The sequence below is a fragment of the Cyprinus carpio genome, unplaced genomic scaffold (assembly GCF_018340385.1).
Source record: "Cyprinus carpio isolate SPL01 unplaced genomic scaffold, ASM1834038v1 S000006731, whole genome shotgun sequence".
In the NCBI taxonomy this organism is placed as follows: Eukaryota; Metazoa; Chordata; class Actinopteri; order Cypriniformes; family Cyprinidae; genus Cyprinus; species Cyprinus carpio.
Window position 1 is genome coordinate 77,501 of NW_024879334.1, and position 19,788 is coordinate 97,288.

Below are 19,788 nucleotides of genomic sequence, written 5' to 3' on the forward strand. Positions count from 1 at the left end.
ACAAGTAAATGCACTGCATACTACTTTAAAACTGCATTCTGAACAAACCCAATGAGCAAAACTGTCTCACTGCACAGAAAGCGTCTCTCTCTCTCTCTCTCTCTCTCTCGCTCCTCCAGGAGCACAAACCTCTCTCTCTCTCTCTCTCTCTGTCTCTCTCTCTCTGTGTTTATCTGTTTATCTGTGTGTTGTGTGTAGTGGGTTGGTGTGTATTTCAAGGACTTGAGATCGGGGCTCTTCTCCAGGAAGGTTTTCTTCAGACCATTTCCACCCGCATGGAAATATTGCTAAACGGAGAAACAAACGAGCTGGTTACTGAGACTCAAACATGGCTACAGATCACTCACAAAATACATCAACAGCGTTAACCAGACAAATCAGCTATTCGCTGAGACAGAACAAATGAATCATAGAAAGGTAAAGAGTGGAGAATCACTGCAGGCGCTGCGGGAAGTAATCATGGGATATTGGCAGCAGGGTTTCTTCTACTAAGCAGCACTTTTTCATGTCTTAATGTGCTGGATGAAATATTAAAGTCAGTTTTTAAAGATGAAAATCAGTTCATTTTCTTTTATCACAATATTACGAATGAAATGAACACTGGGGTGAATTGTAACTCATTTGAGTGCGTCGGTCTGACTGGATGTGGATTTGTAAAAACCTGAGAATCTAATAAAAATTCCAAATGTTTCTTCATTGTTCTTTAATTGTTTTTTAAAAAAAAAAATTATTTTTATAGTAACAATTTACTGTAAGGTTCATTTTAGTTCAACAAGAACTAAGCATGAGCAATACTTTCACAGCATTTATTAAACTTAGCTAATGTTAATTTCAACATTAACTAATGCATTATTAAAAATTGTGCTTGTTAACATTAGTTAATGCACTGTTAATTAACATGAACAACTGTATTTTCATTAACTAACATTAACAAAGATTAATAAATACTGTAATGTACTGTTCATGTTAGTTAATACATTAACTAATGGGACCTTACTGTAAAGTGTTACCATTTTTATTATTTATTTATTTATTTGTTTGTTATTGTTATTATTTAATTTTTTGTGGAAAAAGATGATTAAAAAATAAAATAAAAATATCCCACCAGCTTATCCTAAACTGAAAAACAAAATTTCTTTCAATTTTCACTCAGAAACTGCTAGTAAATTTCACAAAAAAATTACAAAGAAACTGAAAATAACACATTGAATTAAACATGAAATAATGAAGAAGAATGACTGAAATAGTATTGTCTTGTAAAATCCAGAACATTTGTATTTTATTATTATATTATTTACTATATTAGATTTTAGATAAAATTTTAGATTTTATTTCCAGTAATCTTTCCAAAGTCACCAACAATCTCACCAAAAAATCTTAGATAAACAAAGACATTTTAGGTGTCTTGAGTTAAACACACACACACACTTGAGTTAAACAAAAAAACACAAAAAAAAAAAGTATATAGTATATATTTAATTAAATTGCTTCAATTGCAAAAGTTCTAGAGTTCAGGTTTTGTAGAACAGGAATGATCTTAGTGTAAACATTTTATAAAAGTGCTAAGACACACAAGACTGTGTTGTATTGTGAATAATGGTGCATTAACTGCACCATCACATGACTAACACTGGCTTTCAGACAATCTCACACTAGTGCATTGCTTACTGTTTAAACCCTGCAATGCAACATAAACACAAAAATATCATCCATTCATCAGAACATGATTTGAACATCATAAATGAAACATTCTCAGTGGAGAATCAGCACAGATGCTGCAGGAGGCGGTTCAGTAATATTCATAGCTTCACACGGTTAACTGAGTTACTCCAGAGTTATCTGTCAGCTGAACACAATCAGATCAGGGTTAAACAGAAGCAAAGAGCTGCAGAGATCATCTGCCACCGCTGGACACCAGTGTGAGGAGACGACTGGCATTTGATCAGATCAAGTTTATTATTCTATTAGCGTAAGGGCTGATTAGAGGGGAGTGGAGAGGACGGCGCGCGGGTGTTTTCATGCCTGCTGTGATTGAGACAGATGAGATTTCCACCAAGGAATCAATCGCTCCGGCTCTGAGGAAAGGCCAGGTGTCATTTTCAATGCTTGCATGGAGTTTTTCTCTCACTTTGACCTTAATAAACAAAATAAAAATAAAATAGAAATAAAGATTTTTTTTTTTGCCCAATATATATTTTATTTTATGCTAAATATGTGACCCTGGAGCACAAAACCAGTCATAAGGGTACATTTCTCGAAATTTAGATTTATATATCTTCTGAAAGCTGAATAAATAAGTTTTCCATTGATGTATGGTTTGTTATGATAGGACAATATTTGGCTGAGATTTGAAAATCTGGAATCTGAGGGTGCAAAAAAATCTAAATACTGAGAAAATCACCTTTAAAGTTGTCCAAATGTAGCTCTTAGCTATGCATATTACCAATCAAAAATTAAGTTTTGATATATTTATGGTAGGGAATTTACAAAATATCTTCATGGAACATGATCTTTACTTAATATCCTAATTTTTTGGCATAAAAGAAAAATCTATAATTTTGTCCCCATACAGTGTATTTTTGGCTATTGCTACAAATATACCCCAGCGACTTAAGACTGCTTTTGTGCTCCAGGGTCACATATATACTGGAAACAGTAAAGGTCAATAAAATGTATTTTTAAAATTGCACATAAATTTAGTTTTTAACCTTCACATACCAAAATGTATTTCAGGAACAAGAAAATAAGTTTCCAATTTTATAGCCCTTATTTATGCTTTATTCAGTATTATTTGTTTATTTAAATGTGTTCTACAGAAAATTACAAACATTACAGACAACAAATACCATTTTTCTTCAAATGTGACATGAATGTATTTTCTTTGACTGAAATATATGGAGGGCAAAATATATTTTTTAAATGTGTAACAAAAAATGATATATGATGTCCAAAAAGGTTTTTGGCCACATTTTGTATAGTTTTCCTGTTTGTTGGCTCTTTCTCAGTCCTTTTAGCGACTGTGTGATGAAATCCAGTAAACAGCCTTTCATTGTCTGATGATGAAGGCCTCTGGCTGTGAGCTGGACTCTAATTGAGCCGATGATGAATGGCTGATGTGGTTTGTCGGCTGTATTGATTGGTCAGGACGAGCATCACTTTGGTAATAATACAGAATAAAGAATAAACAAGATTTGGTGAAACTCATCAGAGCTGCAGATTGTTCAGTGCACATATTTGGGATCATGTTTGTATGTTCCATGTGCTTTCATGTACTGATCATATCAGTTTTAGTGTTATGAAAATACTTGAAATACGCTGGATTTCAAATGCATGCTCGTTTGATCTTCTGGTGGCCCATTATTTCAGCTGCATTATTCATATGGAGCTTTTTCTATTGTGCATTTGAGAGCAGTGGCGAGGAGGAGGCAAAGTCACTGCTTTATTCATTCATTTTAATTTATTTTGTTTAATGTAAATTCATGTTCTATTTGATGTTCCATCTGTGTCATCTGCAGATATGTCTTCCATGTGGAAAAGCATTTACGTCAGATGAACAACACATTAATATAATCACATTTTTTTAGGTTGTAGTCGTACAGTATCAAGTCACATGCATTTTTATTGCGCCAAAAATAATAATTACAATAACACATAAAATACATAGCTGATTTTTGACTTTAAATAATCTAAATATCTCTAAAACTAGATACATTTATTTAGATAATAAGACTTGCATTCAGAGAATAATTTGATTATTTATTTAATCGTTATAATTTCTTTATGCTTAAAACACAAATTGAATTCAATGTACATCGTATTCTTGGCACATAAGTCTTAAAATATTATTTATTTTATTATAATGTTTATCTTTCTAAATATTCATCCATCTAAATGTCTACCTATTGAACAGTGAATCATTTTGCGACACAATGGTTTAACTGATTCGGAGTTTCAAAAAGCTCCGTTGTGTTCTTTGCTCACTTTCTCTATGTAATTTGTTGTTTGAATAACCGTGGACATTACATCATTACAATTAATAGGCCTAACGTAGGCTTACAATGTTTTTATTAAAGTGAGATCACACTAAATACAATTTCTGTCGTATTAAAAACATTTCATAAAAATTTTCAAAAGCTACCCCCCTCTGTTTTTTTCACAAATCGCACCCTGTATATATATATATATATTTATATATATATATATATATATATATATAAAAATACATTTTATTTGTATAGCATTGTTCATGTCTATCTATCTAAATATGTGGTAAAAAATGACAGTTAATGTAATTCAAGATGTATAATATTCTTATATATTATTAATTTACTTTCTAAATATTTAGCTGAATATCCACCTTGTTTAGCATGAAAAAATAAATAAAAAGAGAATAGATATTTTAATGGAAAATAAAATTTTTATTTTTTAATGTGCATTGATTCACTGATTCATTCATGTTTAAAAAGACCTCGAAACAGAGACATCAGATGCTGATTGTTCTCCTCTCCCTCTCTTGTTTGTCACTTTTCTTCCCACTCACACATAAATTATTATTCTCATTAATCTCAGCAGATATCTTCGCTGTCGAGCACAGAATCCTGAGCTCGTCTCTGCGTGCAGCCGTTTCTATCTCCAACATTTTACTCAAGGCTTTTGTGAACTTCCCTAATTAGGTTCAGTCCTCAGAATACCAATGAGGGAAACTCCCAGTCCATGACTGATCCCAACAGGGAAGGGTGTGTGTTTCCACGGAGACGACGTAATCAATAATATCTCTGATGTTGCATGTATGTACAGCTCACATGCACATTTACACCACAAGTAACATCACACACCCTACTAACCTCACACGTGTGTGTTTGCATGCACTTTAACTGAAGAAAATGAGGTTTGGAGGTGGCAAATAGACATTAAATCATCACTTAAACCTGATGCATATTCAGGAAAAATGAGTATGTTTAAGTTGCATGAAAATTGCTCATAAACGCTAGAGTTTCTGTATGCATCACATTGCCCTCCAGAGGCCTGGAGAGGAACTGAGAGCATCATGTACACAATCATAGAACAAAATCCATAGTTCGGATATAATATCGCAGTTTTGAGTCTCTTTTTATGTGTGGAATACGTAGCAGTTGGTATGTGAACAGTATGTGTGCATAACTATAAAAACTGTTGCATATACTAGCAGTTAGTCTAATGATAATCAGTCTTCCTGAATTTAAAACCAGCTGTTTGACTTGTAACACCAATCTAAGCAGCAGTTAATGCAACTGGCCCTTGAAATGGGAGAATCAGAGCAGAAGAAGAGCGAGAAGCCGATACCTTGATGGTGGGAAGCACTAAATCCAAGGCGGCACATTGTCGAGGGCTCAGACTGCGAGCTTCCTCCCGGATCACATGCTCCTGAGACACACACAGAGAGACAGAGACAGAGTGATTTACATTCAAATGTACTGAAGCTCTTTTCCTCCATCCGTTTCCACGCTGGTTGAGCTGGATAAACTACCTCATGTTAAACCATTTTGATGAAATACCATGCATAAAATGACTCGTTCAGATTTGCTCACAAATGTTTGTTGTTGTTATTTTAATTTATTTTAGCTATAAACTATATATGCCCTTTTTAAATGTATTTCTTGATATATATATAATAAGATATATCAGATGTCCAGAAAATATATTAATTTCATTTAAAAAAAAATGTTTTATGAAGGCCTTATTATGGAAGGAATTTTTTGCCAATTATTTTCTCTTTTTTAAATAATGAAAAATTGGCAGAAAATGTCTTCCATAGCTCAAAATATTTTAATTTATAGCTAAAATAAAATAAAAAATAAATAAATAAAATAAGCTTTTCCTGTATCCATTTCCAAGCTATGTAGACTACCTCATTCTAAACAATTTTAATAAAATACAATGCATAAAAGGATTCTGAGCGTTTATATTTGTTTGCTATGTTTGCTGGTTTTATTTTATTTTAGCTTTAAATTAAGCAAACATGTGTATATATATATATATATATATATATATATATATATATATATATATATATATATATGTATGTATATGTATGTATATGTATATATGCCCTCTGTTTTTTTATTTATAAAATTACATTTATAAGCCCTATAGTAAATAGCATAATTATAATGTATAATTTCATTTTATTTTTCTTTAGTTTTATACATACAATGAGTTATTTTATGAAGGGCTTATATATTTCAAGTCATAGCTAAAATAAAATGGCTCTGAGCATTTAGATTTGCTTGACATGTTTGCTAGTTTGCTTCTTTCATTTTTTTTTTTCTAAAATGTCTTAATACCGACTGTTTTAATTTCAATACTGGAACCCTGCCCATGACATTAGGTGGAAGATTCAGGTAAAAAAAAAAACGCAAAATCTGAGGATTTTATAAGGATGACCAGTGTTTTAATATGAGTTTTTTAATGTTTAGGACATTTAGAGGTCAACTGAGTTTTTCTTGGAGCTTCTTATCGCTCATTAGAATAAAAGGTGACAGTTCCCAGGAAGACTCTGTGGCCTCACCATGATTCAAGACGAGGAGGCAGGCAGAGGAATCTTCAATTTCATTTAATCTTTCAGGTCAATGGCGGTGCAAAGTTTAATACAAATAAGCCTGAGAGTGATAACAGCGGCGTGTGAGTGAGCATTAATCCACATCAAAATCAGTGTAACTTCAAGAGTGTGTGTTTGAGTAGGAAGAGCTGATTCTGTCCATGACTTCTCCCAGCTTAAGGGTCACCTTTTTTAGAGATGCCTTCACACCTTGAGCACTTCATGCGAGTGTATCGATCAGGTGTTAAAACGGTCCGTACATCCACTGACAAACCTCTGTTCAGGTCAGTACCACACATTAGGACTCGCTGCACACAGAGACATCCACAAATACACTCTGGAGGTGAAACAGCACTCACACAAAACAACATTTTATAACTCATCCGTGTGTTACAATGTTACTGCACTGTCATAAAACCTCACTGGATGTATGTGATTAGCACCCACGTAAGATACAGGAATTAGATGAATAGAGAAAACTTTATTATATTAAATATTTTTTTAATTTTTGTCTTATTTTTCAGTACAAATGTTTAAACATTCCTAAATCAATTCATTTACTTGAAAAGAAATACATAGATTCAAAAAAATTAGATGAATAGAGAAAACAGCAATAAAAGAATAACCAATAATAATTCAATCTATTATAGGATATAATATCATATATATATATAATATATAATATATATATATTATATATAATGTAATTATTTTTATTTATTTTTGTCTGAAAAGATGATCAAAATGAAGTGAGATTTTGCTTAAAACAAGCAAATATTTTGGAAAAAAATTATGGTTTTCTTTTAAAATTAAGTTAGTTTTCTTAAACTGACTTATTCAGAAAAGAAAGACTTTATATATTAACTAATTTTGCTTATCAAGTAAATGAATCTTGAATGTTTAGATAGCTGTACTGGAAAACAAGACAAATTAACTGAGGAAGAAAATTATTTTTTACACAGTACACTCCAATTTAAAAGTCTGAGATCAGTAAGATTTATTTTTAAAGAAATTAATACTTTTATTCAGCAAGGATCCAATAAATTTATCAAAAGTGACAGTAAAGACATTTATAATGTTACTAACAATTTATATTGCAAATAAACACTGTTCTTTTGAACTTTCTATTCATCAAACCATCCTGAAAAATAAAATGTATCACAGTTCCCACAAAATGTTTTTTGTTGTTCAACATTAATAATAATCAGAAATGTTTTTTTGAGGAGAATATGAGTATTGTTTTTTGTGGGGTATTGTGACACTGAAGACTGGAGTAATGATGCTGTGAAGTGTTTTTGTTTTATACACAATTTTTGTGGCAAGCAGACAGAAGGAGAAGGAGCCAGAAAAAAGCATTTCGAGGTAAAGCAGCGATTGAGACGTTTCAATGTATATGAAATGAGACAGAGAGAGGGACAACTGAGATGGAGAGTATCTGGAGACATAATGAGGAGAATCCCTCCATCTGTCTGACACCTGCTCAGATCCAAAGCGCTCGTCCTTCTCTGGACTTAACTCCACAGCGGGGGGGATATAATTACACCAGCAGAAGCGGGAAATGTTTTCCGGCGTGATTCCAGAGAGACAAGAATGATGTAAACGGGCAGCGTTTGATGGACAGCTGCAAAGATGTAGCATAAGCTGGAAAATGCAGCAAAACGGGAGCTACATGAAAGCGCTGCGGTCATTTCTGAGGATAGCGGATATCTAGTGCTCCACGAGGAGCGATGCCCTCGAAATCTGACAAACATTAATCTCCCTGTCAATCTCAGCCTGTTCGCCATTCCTCCCTCCATCAGGACGGAAACAACACTCTAAACTGAACATGCCTCGCTCACATCTACAATCTGAGGCACACCGTTGCATTCAGAGGCTTGGTTATTAAACCAGTTACCTCTCATTTCGGGTCGTGTTCAAACACATAAATTATTTTATTTTATTGGAGGAGTATTTCGCATAAAAAAAAAAAAAAAAAAAAAAAATTTTTCCTGTATGCTGTGATTTTTTGCACCAGCTCATTTTGTATAATAACCAAAAACTCAACTAACATTTCATTAAAGTCACATTTAGATTCATTCATTTGGCAGATGCTTTTATCCAAAGTGACTTGTGAAAATGTTATTTCTGAATCTTTTCATCTGAATGTCTGAAGGTTATGCGAATGTTATCATTTTATCATGTAAACAATATGGGAACGTTACGTTTGAATGTTCTCCGAACATAGTAACATAGCAACATATAAAAAATAAATGGTAGACAAACATCCAATTAAAATGTTTAAAAAAAAAAAAAAAAAAAAAAAAATTGATAAATGTTATTTGATATTGTTTTTATTTGTAATATCGTTCTGAGAATGTTCCATATTAGCTGGGAAGCTTTTGAACTATTTTTTTTTTTTTTTTTTTTTTTGGAGCTATAGAGATATTTATTTTATTTATTTTGTGGTCCTTTGAAAGTGTAAGTTTGAAAAGAAATTTTTAATTTTTTTAGTTTGTGTGGGTTAGTACCTCACCTTGAGTTTGGAGAGCTGACCGAGGTCCTTGGCAGCACTGAAAATCATCTGAGCCCCTTGCTGTTAAACAAAAGTACAGAACAAAGAGTTGAAATGTAATTCATTTACTCCTCTGGGAATGAAGTTTCTCGGGAGACAGCGAGTGAAATAGAGTTTGTTTAGAGTGTTTGACAGTCGAGTCTGAATGCTGATTCAGCTGTAATTGGAACATTATTTTGGTCATGTCACTCAATTGAATTGTTATTTTATTTATAAAATAGGGGAGTTGTGTTGTGATTAAATTTAATTTTAATTTCATAGCTATAAAATAAAATATCAAAATGTAAGCACTACATTAAATATTACATTTTATTTTAGCACTAAAATATATAAGGCCTCCATTAAATATTTTTTTTTATATCTACAAATTAAATATAGTAATCCCTACATTAAATATTTAATAAAATTTTGCCTATAAAGCAAATTATATAGGCCCTCCATTAAATACTGTATTTTTTTAATTAAAATATTATATATATATATATAGAATCTATGCATAACTTTATTTTGTTTATTTTATTTTAGCAATTAAATAAAATATATAAGCCCTACATTAAATATACAGGTCCTCCATGAAATATTTTATTTTAATTTTGCTATAAGTAAAACATATAAGTCACAAAATAAAATATATTAAGCTCTCCGTTACTTTATATTATCTTAAAAGTAAATTTTATTTTTTTCCCCTAAATTTTAATTTAATTAAATATAAGCTATAAAGTGAAATATACAGGCCATCCATTAAATATTTTAAATATAAAATATGTAAATATTAAAAATAAATATTTAATCCATTAAATATTTTATTGCCATGAAATAAAATATATAAGCCCTTAACAGCTAAACAACAGTTTTCAAATGGAAACATGTCTCTTTCTATCCTCAGCTGAGCTGCTATGACTGTCTCTTCATTCACATTTCCACGAGCAGATGCAGAGAGACGCGTCTCGTGTGTGTGTGTGTGTGTGTTTGGCTGACAGACGTGTTACACTCACTGTCTGGTCTGAGAGGGGCGGAAGAACAATCTGTTGCTCGATGGTGTTGAGCACGATCTTCCACAGCTCCTTCAGGACCCGTTTGAGAACCGTCTTCTCACAGATCTTGGCAAACAGAATTAGGCTGGAGAGAAAAAAGAGATGGCGTGAAAGAAAGAAATGCAACTGGTGTTTAAACAGGTGTACCTCTGTATTTTCTTACTTCTTGTCCAGCAGGTCCATGAGGGGTCTCAGGACGGTCTCTGCGTCCATGGCTGCGTTACTCTTGTTCCCTGCGTTTCCTTTCATCTGCATCAGCTCCTGGTTCATTTGTTTGACACAGTCCTCAATCACCGACTTGAAACTGCAGATAGACGTGTTAAAATTAGTTTGAAACCTTAAAAACAACATTCATACTAGCATTCGGTTGAGAATGAGAGCATGTTAAACACATTTTTATCATTCAAGCTCGTCTGTTTGTCTATTTATCTATAAAATAAAATATAAAAGTCCCCCATAAAACAATATTTTTAGAAACTAAACTAAAATAAAATGAAACTGTATTTGTTATAATTCAAGTCAATCTGTATGTCTATGTATTTTAATCACAGAAGGCAACATGAACAGAAACATTAACAGAAAATTAATCCTATTTATTTCAAGTGTACAAAGTATATAAGACCTTCATAAAATGTTTCATTTTAACTGTAAATAAAATAAAATAAAATAAAATATAAAGAACCCAAACCCTGCATAAAAAATATTTTATTTTGCTTTATTTTATGAATTATAATAAATTTAAATATTTTATTATTTTTTAATTAATTAACTAAAATAAAAAACTGTGATTTTTATTATTTAAGCTAATCTGTCTTTAACTATAAAATAAAAATATTTGTATTTTATTTTATAAGTTAAAATAAAATAAAATGATTAAAAAGTAATTAAAAAAATAAAATCTAATATATTATAATACAATTAAATAATTAAAAAGTTATTTAAAAAATCTAATCAAATTTATTATAAATTATAATAAAATAAAACTCAGATTTTTATCATTCAATCTAATTTGCATGTCAGTGTCTTTTGTATGTTGTATGTTGCAGGTATATTTTATTTTAGTAAAATATATAAAGGCCCAATAAAATATTTTGATATTATTTGATAAATTATTATGCATTAAAATAAATAAAATAAAATAATAATCAATGAAATACATTCAACATAAAATAACATTTGATCTAATTTGTATGTCTATGTTTTTTAATCACAGAAAGCAACATGTGACATGTCTTACTTTAAATGATTCTTCAGTTCATATGATTCTCTTTTCTGATGTAATCAAAGCTGTGAATCAATAATAGCCGCAGCATCCAATCAAATATGTGTAACATGTGTGTGACAAATGTCCACTCTTGACTCCGTTAGAATAAGCTCATACGTCACCTGGAGCCAAAGACGCCACTCAGCTCGTCCAGCACAGTATTGAGTTTATTCTGCAGCTCTTTCAGCAGATCACTGGCCTCTGCGTCCAGCTGGAAGACACACACAGTCACATGACACACACCACAGGAACAGGAAGTGCGGAAGATCCAGCGGGAACATCACATGCCTCTGCATGACACGTCAAATAATAAACTGCTCTGTAATAGCAACTGATCATCCAAAAATTAATCAATTAGTCATATCCAGGGTCCAAAAGCAAAACTCACCAAGTCAGCATATATTAAAGCAATAAGCCCCAAGAAGCCGTGGTTTACTCTGACGTGAAGCAGAGTGCCTACAACGCCCCTTAGCTGTTATAAATTCACTGTAAACCACGGCTTCACAAGGCTTATTGCTTTTATAAACCGGTTACTCCATATACGTAGTAAGGTTTCACAAAATAAAACAGAGCAAATAAAGTGTAATGATATTAATAAAAACAGTATTCTTCCACCAAACAATGTAGTTCCTCAGAAACAGTTGTGGTTGCAACAAAGTAGCAACACACAAATGTAAACAAAGGTGTATGCGGCTCAACCAATCAGAATCAAGGACTGGAGCTATCCCTTTTATATTGTGAATAAAACTTCACTTTAAGTAATTAAACCAGTTATTGGCCGTTTAGTCGCTATTAAAAAGCATTAAATGGTGTAAGTTAAATAAAATTACTACAATCAATCAATATTTATTATATACATGCCATAAAAATATATTTTGTAAATCTGTAAAAACATGTATACATCTATTATTTTTTGCAATAAAACAATGCAAAATACATTTTTATAACCTGTAGATATAAAAAGTAGATTTTGGCTCCTGCTTGTATGATTTGTGTTTTTAGCACAGAGGAACTGTCTGACAGCTTTGTTTCCATGCCATGGTTTGCAGATTTTTTCTGCCGTTGTACGGTGAGCTTTCAGTCAAGCGTGCCGAGCCGCTGAAAAGGTCTCGACTGAGGAATCGCTTGACTAATGATGACTGCTGATTATTCTATAAGCATCTTGTCGTCATATGAGGGGAGAGAGGAGAAGACGAGCCAATGAGACGCAGCTGTTCGGCGTGTCTGCTGCATCACAATGGTGGTTTTTATATATTGTGCGCTGTGTTTTTATATGTGTGGATCTGCTCTACCTTTGGTTTGACTGTTTTTATCAAAGTCTAGTGAGAAACAATGCTCAGTATTTGCAGATTCTTCTTCAAGTGATGCATAGTAAACAGATACACAATCCAAATAACTACAATAAAATACTAAACAAGATACTAAGAAAGATACTGTACAATTTAAATTACGTATACATTACTTATATTATGATATTAAATAATAGTATGCAAATGCAAATGATTAGTATTTATTCATGCTATCATCTGTTGCATTGCTAAATAAAAACTAAAACATATGCAAGCATTATGGTAATGAGAATTTATTTTTTCTTCTTTAGTTTGGTTATAATAATTTAGTGTGTGGAAAAAAAAACAGTTTATCCTTTTTTATTTTTTACTTTGAAATATGACCAGGAAAATACTGTCACCCTATAAGTTTTCGTGAGTTTTGAAACAGAAAGAGGAGTGACCCTACAAACAAAAATATTATTTATGTATGAAATGTCTCGCATTTTTAAAAGAAAACCTGTGCGAGGATTTAAAAGTATCTGAAATCAGGGAGGTCTCATAGCGGCAACGATAATTAGTGATGGATTTGTGCTAAATAATGGTCTAAACCCGATTTAAGAAGTGAAATATTAACATTGGTAAGTTATAACTAAATTCATTATATTCTAATTAGACTCAATTAGAGAATCATGATGTAAAATTGTACAAAAGATTACTCTAGTATACCACACCTGTGGTCTACCTCATATCAGTAATTAGCAGATAACGGGTGAACCGTGTGTTCGCGGTGGTTATTCCCCGCCTCAGCCTGACGGACAGGACGTGAATGCTAGCACTAGCGCAGCTAACTTTGAATCCCCCAATTAATTTTTCTTGGACAGTTTGGGATCTTTTATTTATAAATCCATGATAACGAGCCACTGTAATTACATTTTTCTTTCAGTTGGCTAATTGCTTTGGGAACGGTGGCGCTGCCAGAGCAGGGTTATATTTGGAGCGTTTGGCTTTTACTTCCTCTTTCACGAAGGAAGCAGAATTCATAAATTAGTCACACTTTCAAACAGCTGGACTCTTTTTAAAGCACTGTAGCCTTCATTTCTACAGAGGTAAGGCATGTAACCTCGATCTGACAGACCAATGATCTGCCTTTATTCATCTTTCATTTGAAGCGTGTTATAGCTGGACAAAACCTACCCAGTGATTTCAGCACATTATGAACGGCAGATGCTTTTCTGCCAGCAGGAAGGATTTTGATTAAAGCAAAGTAAAAGAAAAAACAACAACAACAACAACTGGGAGAGTCTGAGAATCAGTGCAGCTAAACCTAAACATTCAGGACCAAACTAAAGAAACTTTCCAAAACTCTTGGTATCACTAAATAACCACAAACACTGTACCCATGATTAAAAAGCAAGTTCAGGCAAAACAGCTCTGCTGGCCGTCGGTGTAAAAGGGCTAGTTTCGCAAAAAAAATGAAAATCTGGTCATCATTTCCTCACCTTTATGTCACTCTAAACCTGTCACTTTTTTTTTTTTTTTGCCCCATGAAACACAAAAAAGAAGTTAAAAATACGTTCATTCCTCATGCTTTGTTTTCTTTTCAAAAGGAAAGTGATGCAAAATGCATGCAACAAGTGAATTAAAAATGTTTTTATGCTTCAAAAAAAGCATCATATGTGGCATTTGTTAACCTAATTGTTACAGTGTCATCTCCTCACACAAAGCTATCGCACTTGATTTTGGAATATATACATGAGAACATAATGCATGCGGAGATGTCATATGCACTTTGTGCTGTTGTTCTATCATTTTTGGAGCGTATGTTTTATCATTAATTTACATTGCATTGGAAGAATAATCCTTCTTGTTTTCCTATGTCTTTGGTTCCACATAAAAAAAAATGTTATACAGTGTTTGAAACAACACACTCAAATAATTATTTGGATTACAGATGTTTTTAACATTAACTTATAAACACTTATGTGGACAAAAATGTGATGCATATTTGTCAGTTCTGTTAAGAGTCAAACAATATCATCAGTAAATCCATTTTTTGCATTCCCCGAATATATACTTCCTATTTGAAAATTGCAAAAGGTTGCTTGTTTCCCACAACTAGCCATTTTTGAATCACGTTCATAATTTTTTTTAACTAGCTGACAAATATCTATCTCCCATGAAGTAAAAAAAAACAAACAACAAACAAAAAAACTGTGGGCGGGATGTCGATGACTCGGGACCCATATATTTTAAATACATGTGTAATATTAGTAATAATCCGTAAACAAAGTGTAGCTCAGTACAAATATATTTGTTCAAAATATGAAATATATTTACATATTCTAAACCTGTTATACTATACTGCAATCATATAGTTTCAAAATGTATTTTAAGGGCAATAAAATACGTTTAGACTTTTACACGTGCGTCCGGCCTACATTTAGCGGCAGTAAATGAGAAATGTAGATGAGATAGCTTACTATACATCAGAAACTAGCGAGTGTACTATTTATTTTAATACAATACTAATCATTTAATGAGTAAATAATAGTATTTAATTAGTGCTTGTTCATATCAGTATTACACTTGTTTTGAACACTGTTAAAGTATGCTCTTTGTTCGGTGATTTTTATTCAGACGGGTGTGTATCTATGTTGTACTCCCTCGTTATAGCTGTTATTTATATCGCTAATAAACGTGTTGTTTTCAACATTGTGAACACATGTGAATGTTTGTTTATTTTGACTACTAAATATATGTAGGGCAAAATATATACTTTTAAAAATGTTTTTGGTGAACACAAAAATTAGTTGTCCATTTTTTTAAAGTATATTTTCAAAATAACAAAAGACGCACAGCTCTATTTAGCAAAATATACTGTATTTTACAAAGCATATTTGGGCCATTTTCTGTATATTTTTGATATACCAGTACACAGACCAAAAGTTTGGAAACTTACTATTTTAATGTTTTTTGAAAGAAGTTTCTTCTGCTCATCAAGCCTGCATTTATTTGATCAAAAATCCAGAAAAACACAATGTAATATTGTTGATAATTATTAGTACAATGTTAAATAATTGTTTTTAAATTTATTATACTTTTAAATTATCATTTATTTTCTGTGATGCAAAAGCTGAATTTTTAGGATCATTATCACATGATCCTTTAGAAATTCGTTCTAATATGACGATTCATTGTATCAAAGTTGGAAACAGGTTCTGCTGCTTACTATGTTTTCCAGAACATGTGATACTTTTTTTAGTATACTTTGATGAATAAAAAGTAAAAAAAATAAAAATAAAAAAAAAAAGAAGCTATGTTTGTTAAAATATAAATATATTTGTAATAACAATATACCCTACGGGTCAGTAATTTTTTTTCTTTTTCTTTTTTAAATAAAATCAATACTTTTATTGCATCAATGGATGTGTTAAATTGATAAAAAGTGATAGTAAAGAAAATAATTTATTAGAATATATATTATTAGAATTTTGTATTTTTTTTTATTTTGAATAAATGCAGTTCTTTTTAACCTTTTATTCAGTCAAATATATTAAGACAGCAGAACTGTTTCCCCAACACTCATAATAAATCAGCCTATTAGAATTGATTTTTCTAAATGATCATGTGATAGGACTGGATGTTAAATTGCGTTTTTTGGGGGGTGGGGAAACCCCAACCCCAAAAAACTGAGAGGCTGGAGTAATGATGCTGAAAAATTCAGCTTTGCATCACAGGAATAAATTATTTTTTTTAACGTATATTCAAATAGAAAAACTATTATTTTAAGTTGTAATAATATTTCACAATATTACTGTTTTTTCGTGTATTTTTGATCAAATAAATGCAGGCTTGATGAGCAGAAGAAACTTCTTCAAAAGCATTAAAAATAGTAATGTTTCCCAAACTTTTTGGTCTGTACTGTATATATATAATATATATAATATATATATATATGTATACATACACACACACACAAAAATTCAAATTATAATTGATGTTTAAATTCATAAATATTATATTTTTGTTTGAATATTATTTTTCAGTGCATTAGGGTGATTAAATAATGACCAGTTGTTCATTTTTGGCTGAACGATCTCTTTAAAATTGAGTATTAGCAGCCTCAGTTATTGAAGATAATCGTTCTTGTGAGGTTTCATGCCAGGTGCAGCATGCTCTTGAGGGGGCGGGACAGGAAGTACGAGAGACAGGAAGTGAGGTGTTTCAATGGGTGTTAGAGTGCTCGTGCTGCTCAAACGTGGCCAGTTAAACCGGTCAACCGGGATGAATCAGCACCGTGCACTACAGCCAGAATTCACAACCATAGAGCAGTGTCATCATTTGCTGTTATTTAATGTTGCTCCAAACAAAAAGACAGAAAATCTTTAGCTCAGAACGACATGAGGATGAGTAAATGATGACAGAATTCTGACTGTAGAGCAGCGGCGTATTGAGATGTTAGAGGAAACCTGTTCACACACCTTGCAGAAGACCACAGTCCCTTCCTCCTGGTGCAAGAGCCCAGAGGAGACGGGGACAACAAGAAACAAGGACATTGTCATAGTTGGAGAGAACAGAGAGAAGAGTCACAACACGCATGCACAATTCACACGGGATGTTAAGTTGCGTTCACATCATGCAGAATTACTGTAATTATGAGGCAACTCTGAGAATCTGCTCTGAACTCATGGAATCATTTGGAATCTTTTGTTTCTATGGCAACACTGGATGTCAAATGGATTCATGCATGTGAGGCTCAGCTTGAACAGGTTTGGGGGACGGTGAATCTTTTTTCTTTTTTTTTTTTATGAAATGATTTTAATGGTCCTCTTAAAGGAATAGCTCACCCAAAAATGTAAATTTGCAAAAATTTTACTCACCCTCAAGCTAACCAAGATGTAGATGAGTTTGTTTCTTCATCAGATTTGGAGAAATGTAGCATTGCATTACTTGCTCAGCAATGGATCTTCTGCAGTGAATGGGTGCCGTCAGAATGAGAGTCCAAACAGCTGATAAAAAAATCACAATAATCCACAAGTAATCCACTCCACTCCAGTCCATCAGTTAACATCTTGAGAAGAGAAAAGCTGTGTATTTATAAGAAACAAATCCATCAAGACGTTTTTAACTTCAAAACATCCTCTCTCCATAATAACGCTTCTTCCAGTGAAAAGGCAACTGAATCAGGAGAGAAATCTGCACAGATCAAGCACCGTTTACAAACCAAAACAGTTTTAAACAAATATGTGGGTGGATTTTGATGGGAGAGACAACACAAGATGGACTTTTTCACTGGAGGAAGCGTTATTATGGATTATGGACTCGTATTTTAGCCAGAAGCAATGGTTTGAAGTTAAAAACTTCTTAATGATGGATCTGTTTCTTACAAACACGCAGCTTTTCTCTTCTCCAGATATTAAATGATGGACTGGAGTGCTGTGGATTTCTTGTGGATTATTGTGATGTTTTTATCAGCTGTTTGGACTCTCATTCTGACGGCACCCAATTCACTGCAGAGCATCCATTGCTGAGACACTGATGCAATGCTACATTTCTCCAAATCTGATGAAGAAACAAACTCATCTTGGATGACCTGAGGTTGAGTAAAGTTTTAGCATTTTTTTTATTTTCGGGTGAACTATTCCTTTTTATGGTTATTGAACAGTTCTTTTCTTTTGAAAAGATTCAAAAATATGTCTCAATTCATATCGGTATGAATCAATTTAATGATTTACTGATTCATTACTTTTGTCAAACTCAAATAAAATGTAACTAAAAATTATTCAAATAAAAAAAAATCATAATAATAAAATCATAAGTAGTTAAAAACAGCATTGTTTTAGTTTAGTGTATTTGTTAAGTATATAAACTATTCTTTAAGTATCCAAAGAGTCATCATTGGAATCATAAAGGAATCATAACTAAATCTGCTTGATGGACCTTCTAGTTGCAAGTACTCAGACTCATAATTACAGTAATTCAGACATTAATGAACGCAGCTTTACAGCAAGGGATGTACAGCTTCACTCACGCCGACAGTTAGTGGGAAAACATTGTTGTGGATTCTTGCAGTATCATTGATTAGTTTACTGACCTGCTTTCCTCCCATGGACTCGAACATCTTCTCCAGCTGAACTCGGAGCTGCTGGATGTTGTTCAAGAGGATACAGGACTGTCAGGAGAAGAAAGATAGACAAGATATTTCATGACTGATCGATTGTACTCCTTTCCAGATACATTCAGTCTTCAAAACCCTCCTCCCGGGTAATAAAAGGAGATGTTTGTATTAGAAGACTTCTGTGAATATATACACACGGGCATCGATTCGTCTGGATGCTGATCGTTGATTTTGCACATCTTATTTTCATCTGTGGCAGTAAATCTGATTTTCATTATGTAAAAATCTATGCCTCTGCCTCTCTGGATATAGGAAAGAGTTAAGCAATTGAACAAATTTGAGTTGTTTTTTTGTATTTATTTATTTTTTTATTTTTGTGAAATGATTGGTGAGTTGAATGAGATTTTATTAAGCATCATGTTTCCTTATATCTGATAATATTTAAACTCAGTTGCATTTTGTTATACTGTAAAAGTAATTATAATAGTCAATAGTTGTAGTCATAATAGTTAATAATGTATTCAGCAGGTTGCCCTAATGCACAATTTAATACATTAGAATTCTAATGCATGCATGTTTTAATTATAAATCATCAATATATAACAAAAATGTCCACTCATTTCACTCCAAAATATTTAAAAATAATATTTAAAAATAATAGTAATACTACACACACACACACACAGACATACACACACACACACACACACACACACACACACACACACACACACACACACACACACACATATATATATATAGTTATTATTATTATTTCTATGATTCTGGGGAAAAACAAAAAAAAATGCTTTAGAATGTACAGTATAAATATCTAATTAAACTTTTATCATGCTTGCATTAAGACCATCTACCAAATATATTAAAAGCACATTATTTTATATATATAAAATTACATCTGTAATCGAAAATGTTTTAAAAACATCAAACTCAATAACCGGGTTGAGGGAAAACT

The 19,788-nt window shown here is 32.2% G+C and overlaps 1 protein-coding gene across 1 annotated transcript in view; it reads right to left on the minus strand.

Moving 5' to 3' along the window:
- LOC109058679 (protein unc-13 homolog C-like) overlaps nucleotides 1-19,788 on the minus strand; it is a 135,359-nt gene that overhangs the window by 6,725 nt on the left and 108,846 nt on the right. The window contains 7 exon segments of the mRNA XM_042755624.1: nucleotides 169-287; nucleotides 5,323-5,403; nucleotides 9,090-9,149; nucleotides 10,124-10,247; nucleotides 10,326-10,466; nucleotides 11,549-11,637; nucleotides 18,792-18,869. Coding sequence (XP_042611558.1) covers nucleotides 169-287; nucleotides 5,323-5,403; nucleotides 9,090-9,149; nucleotides 10,124-10,247; nucleotides 10,326-10,466; nucleotides 11,549-11,637; nucleotides 18,792-18,869 — 692 coding nt within the window.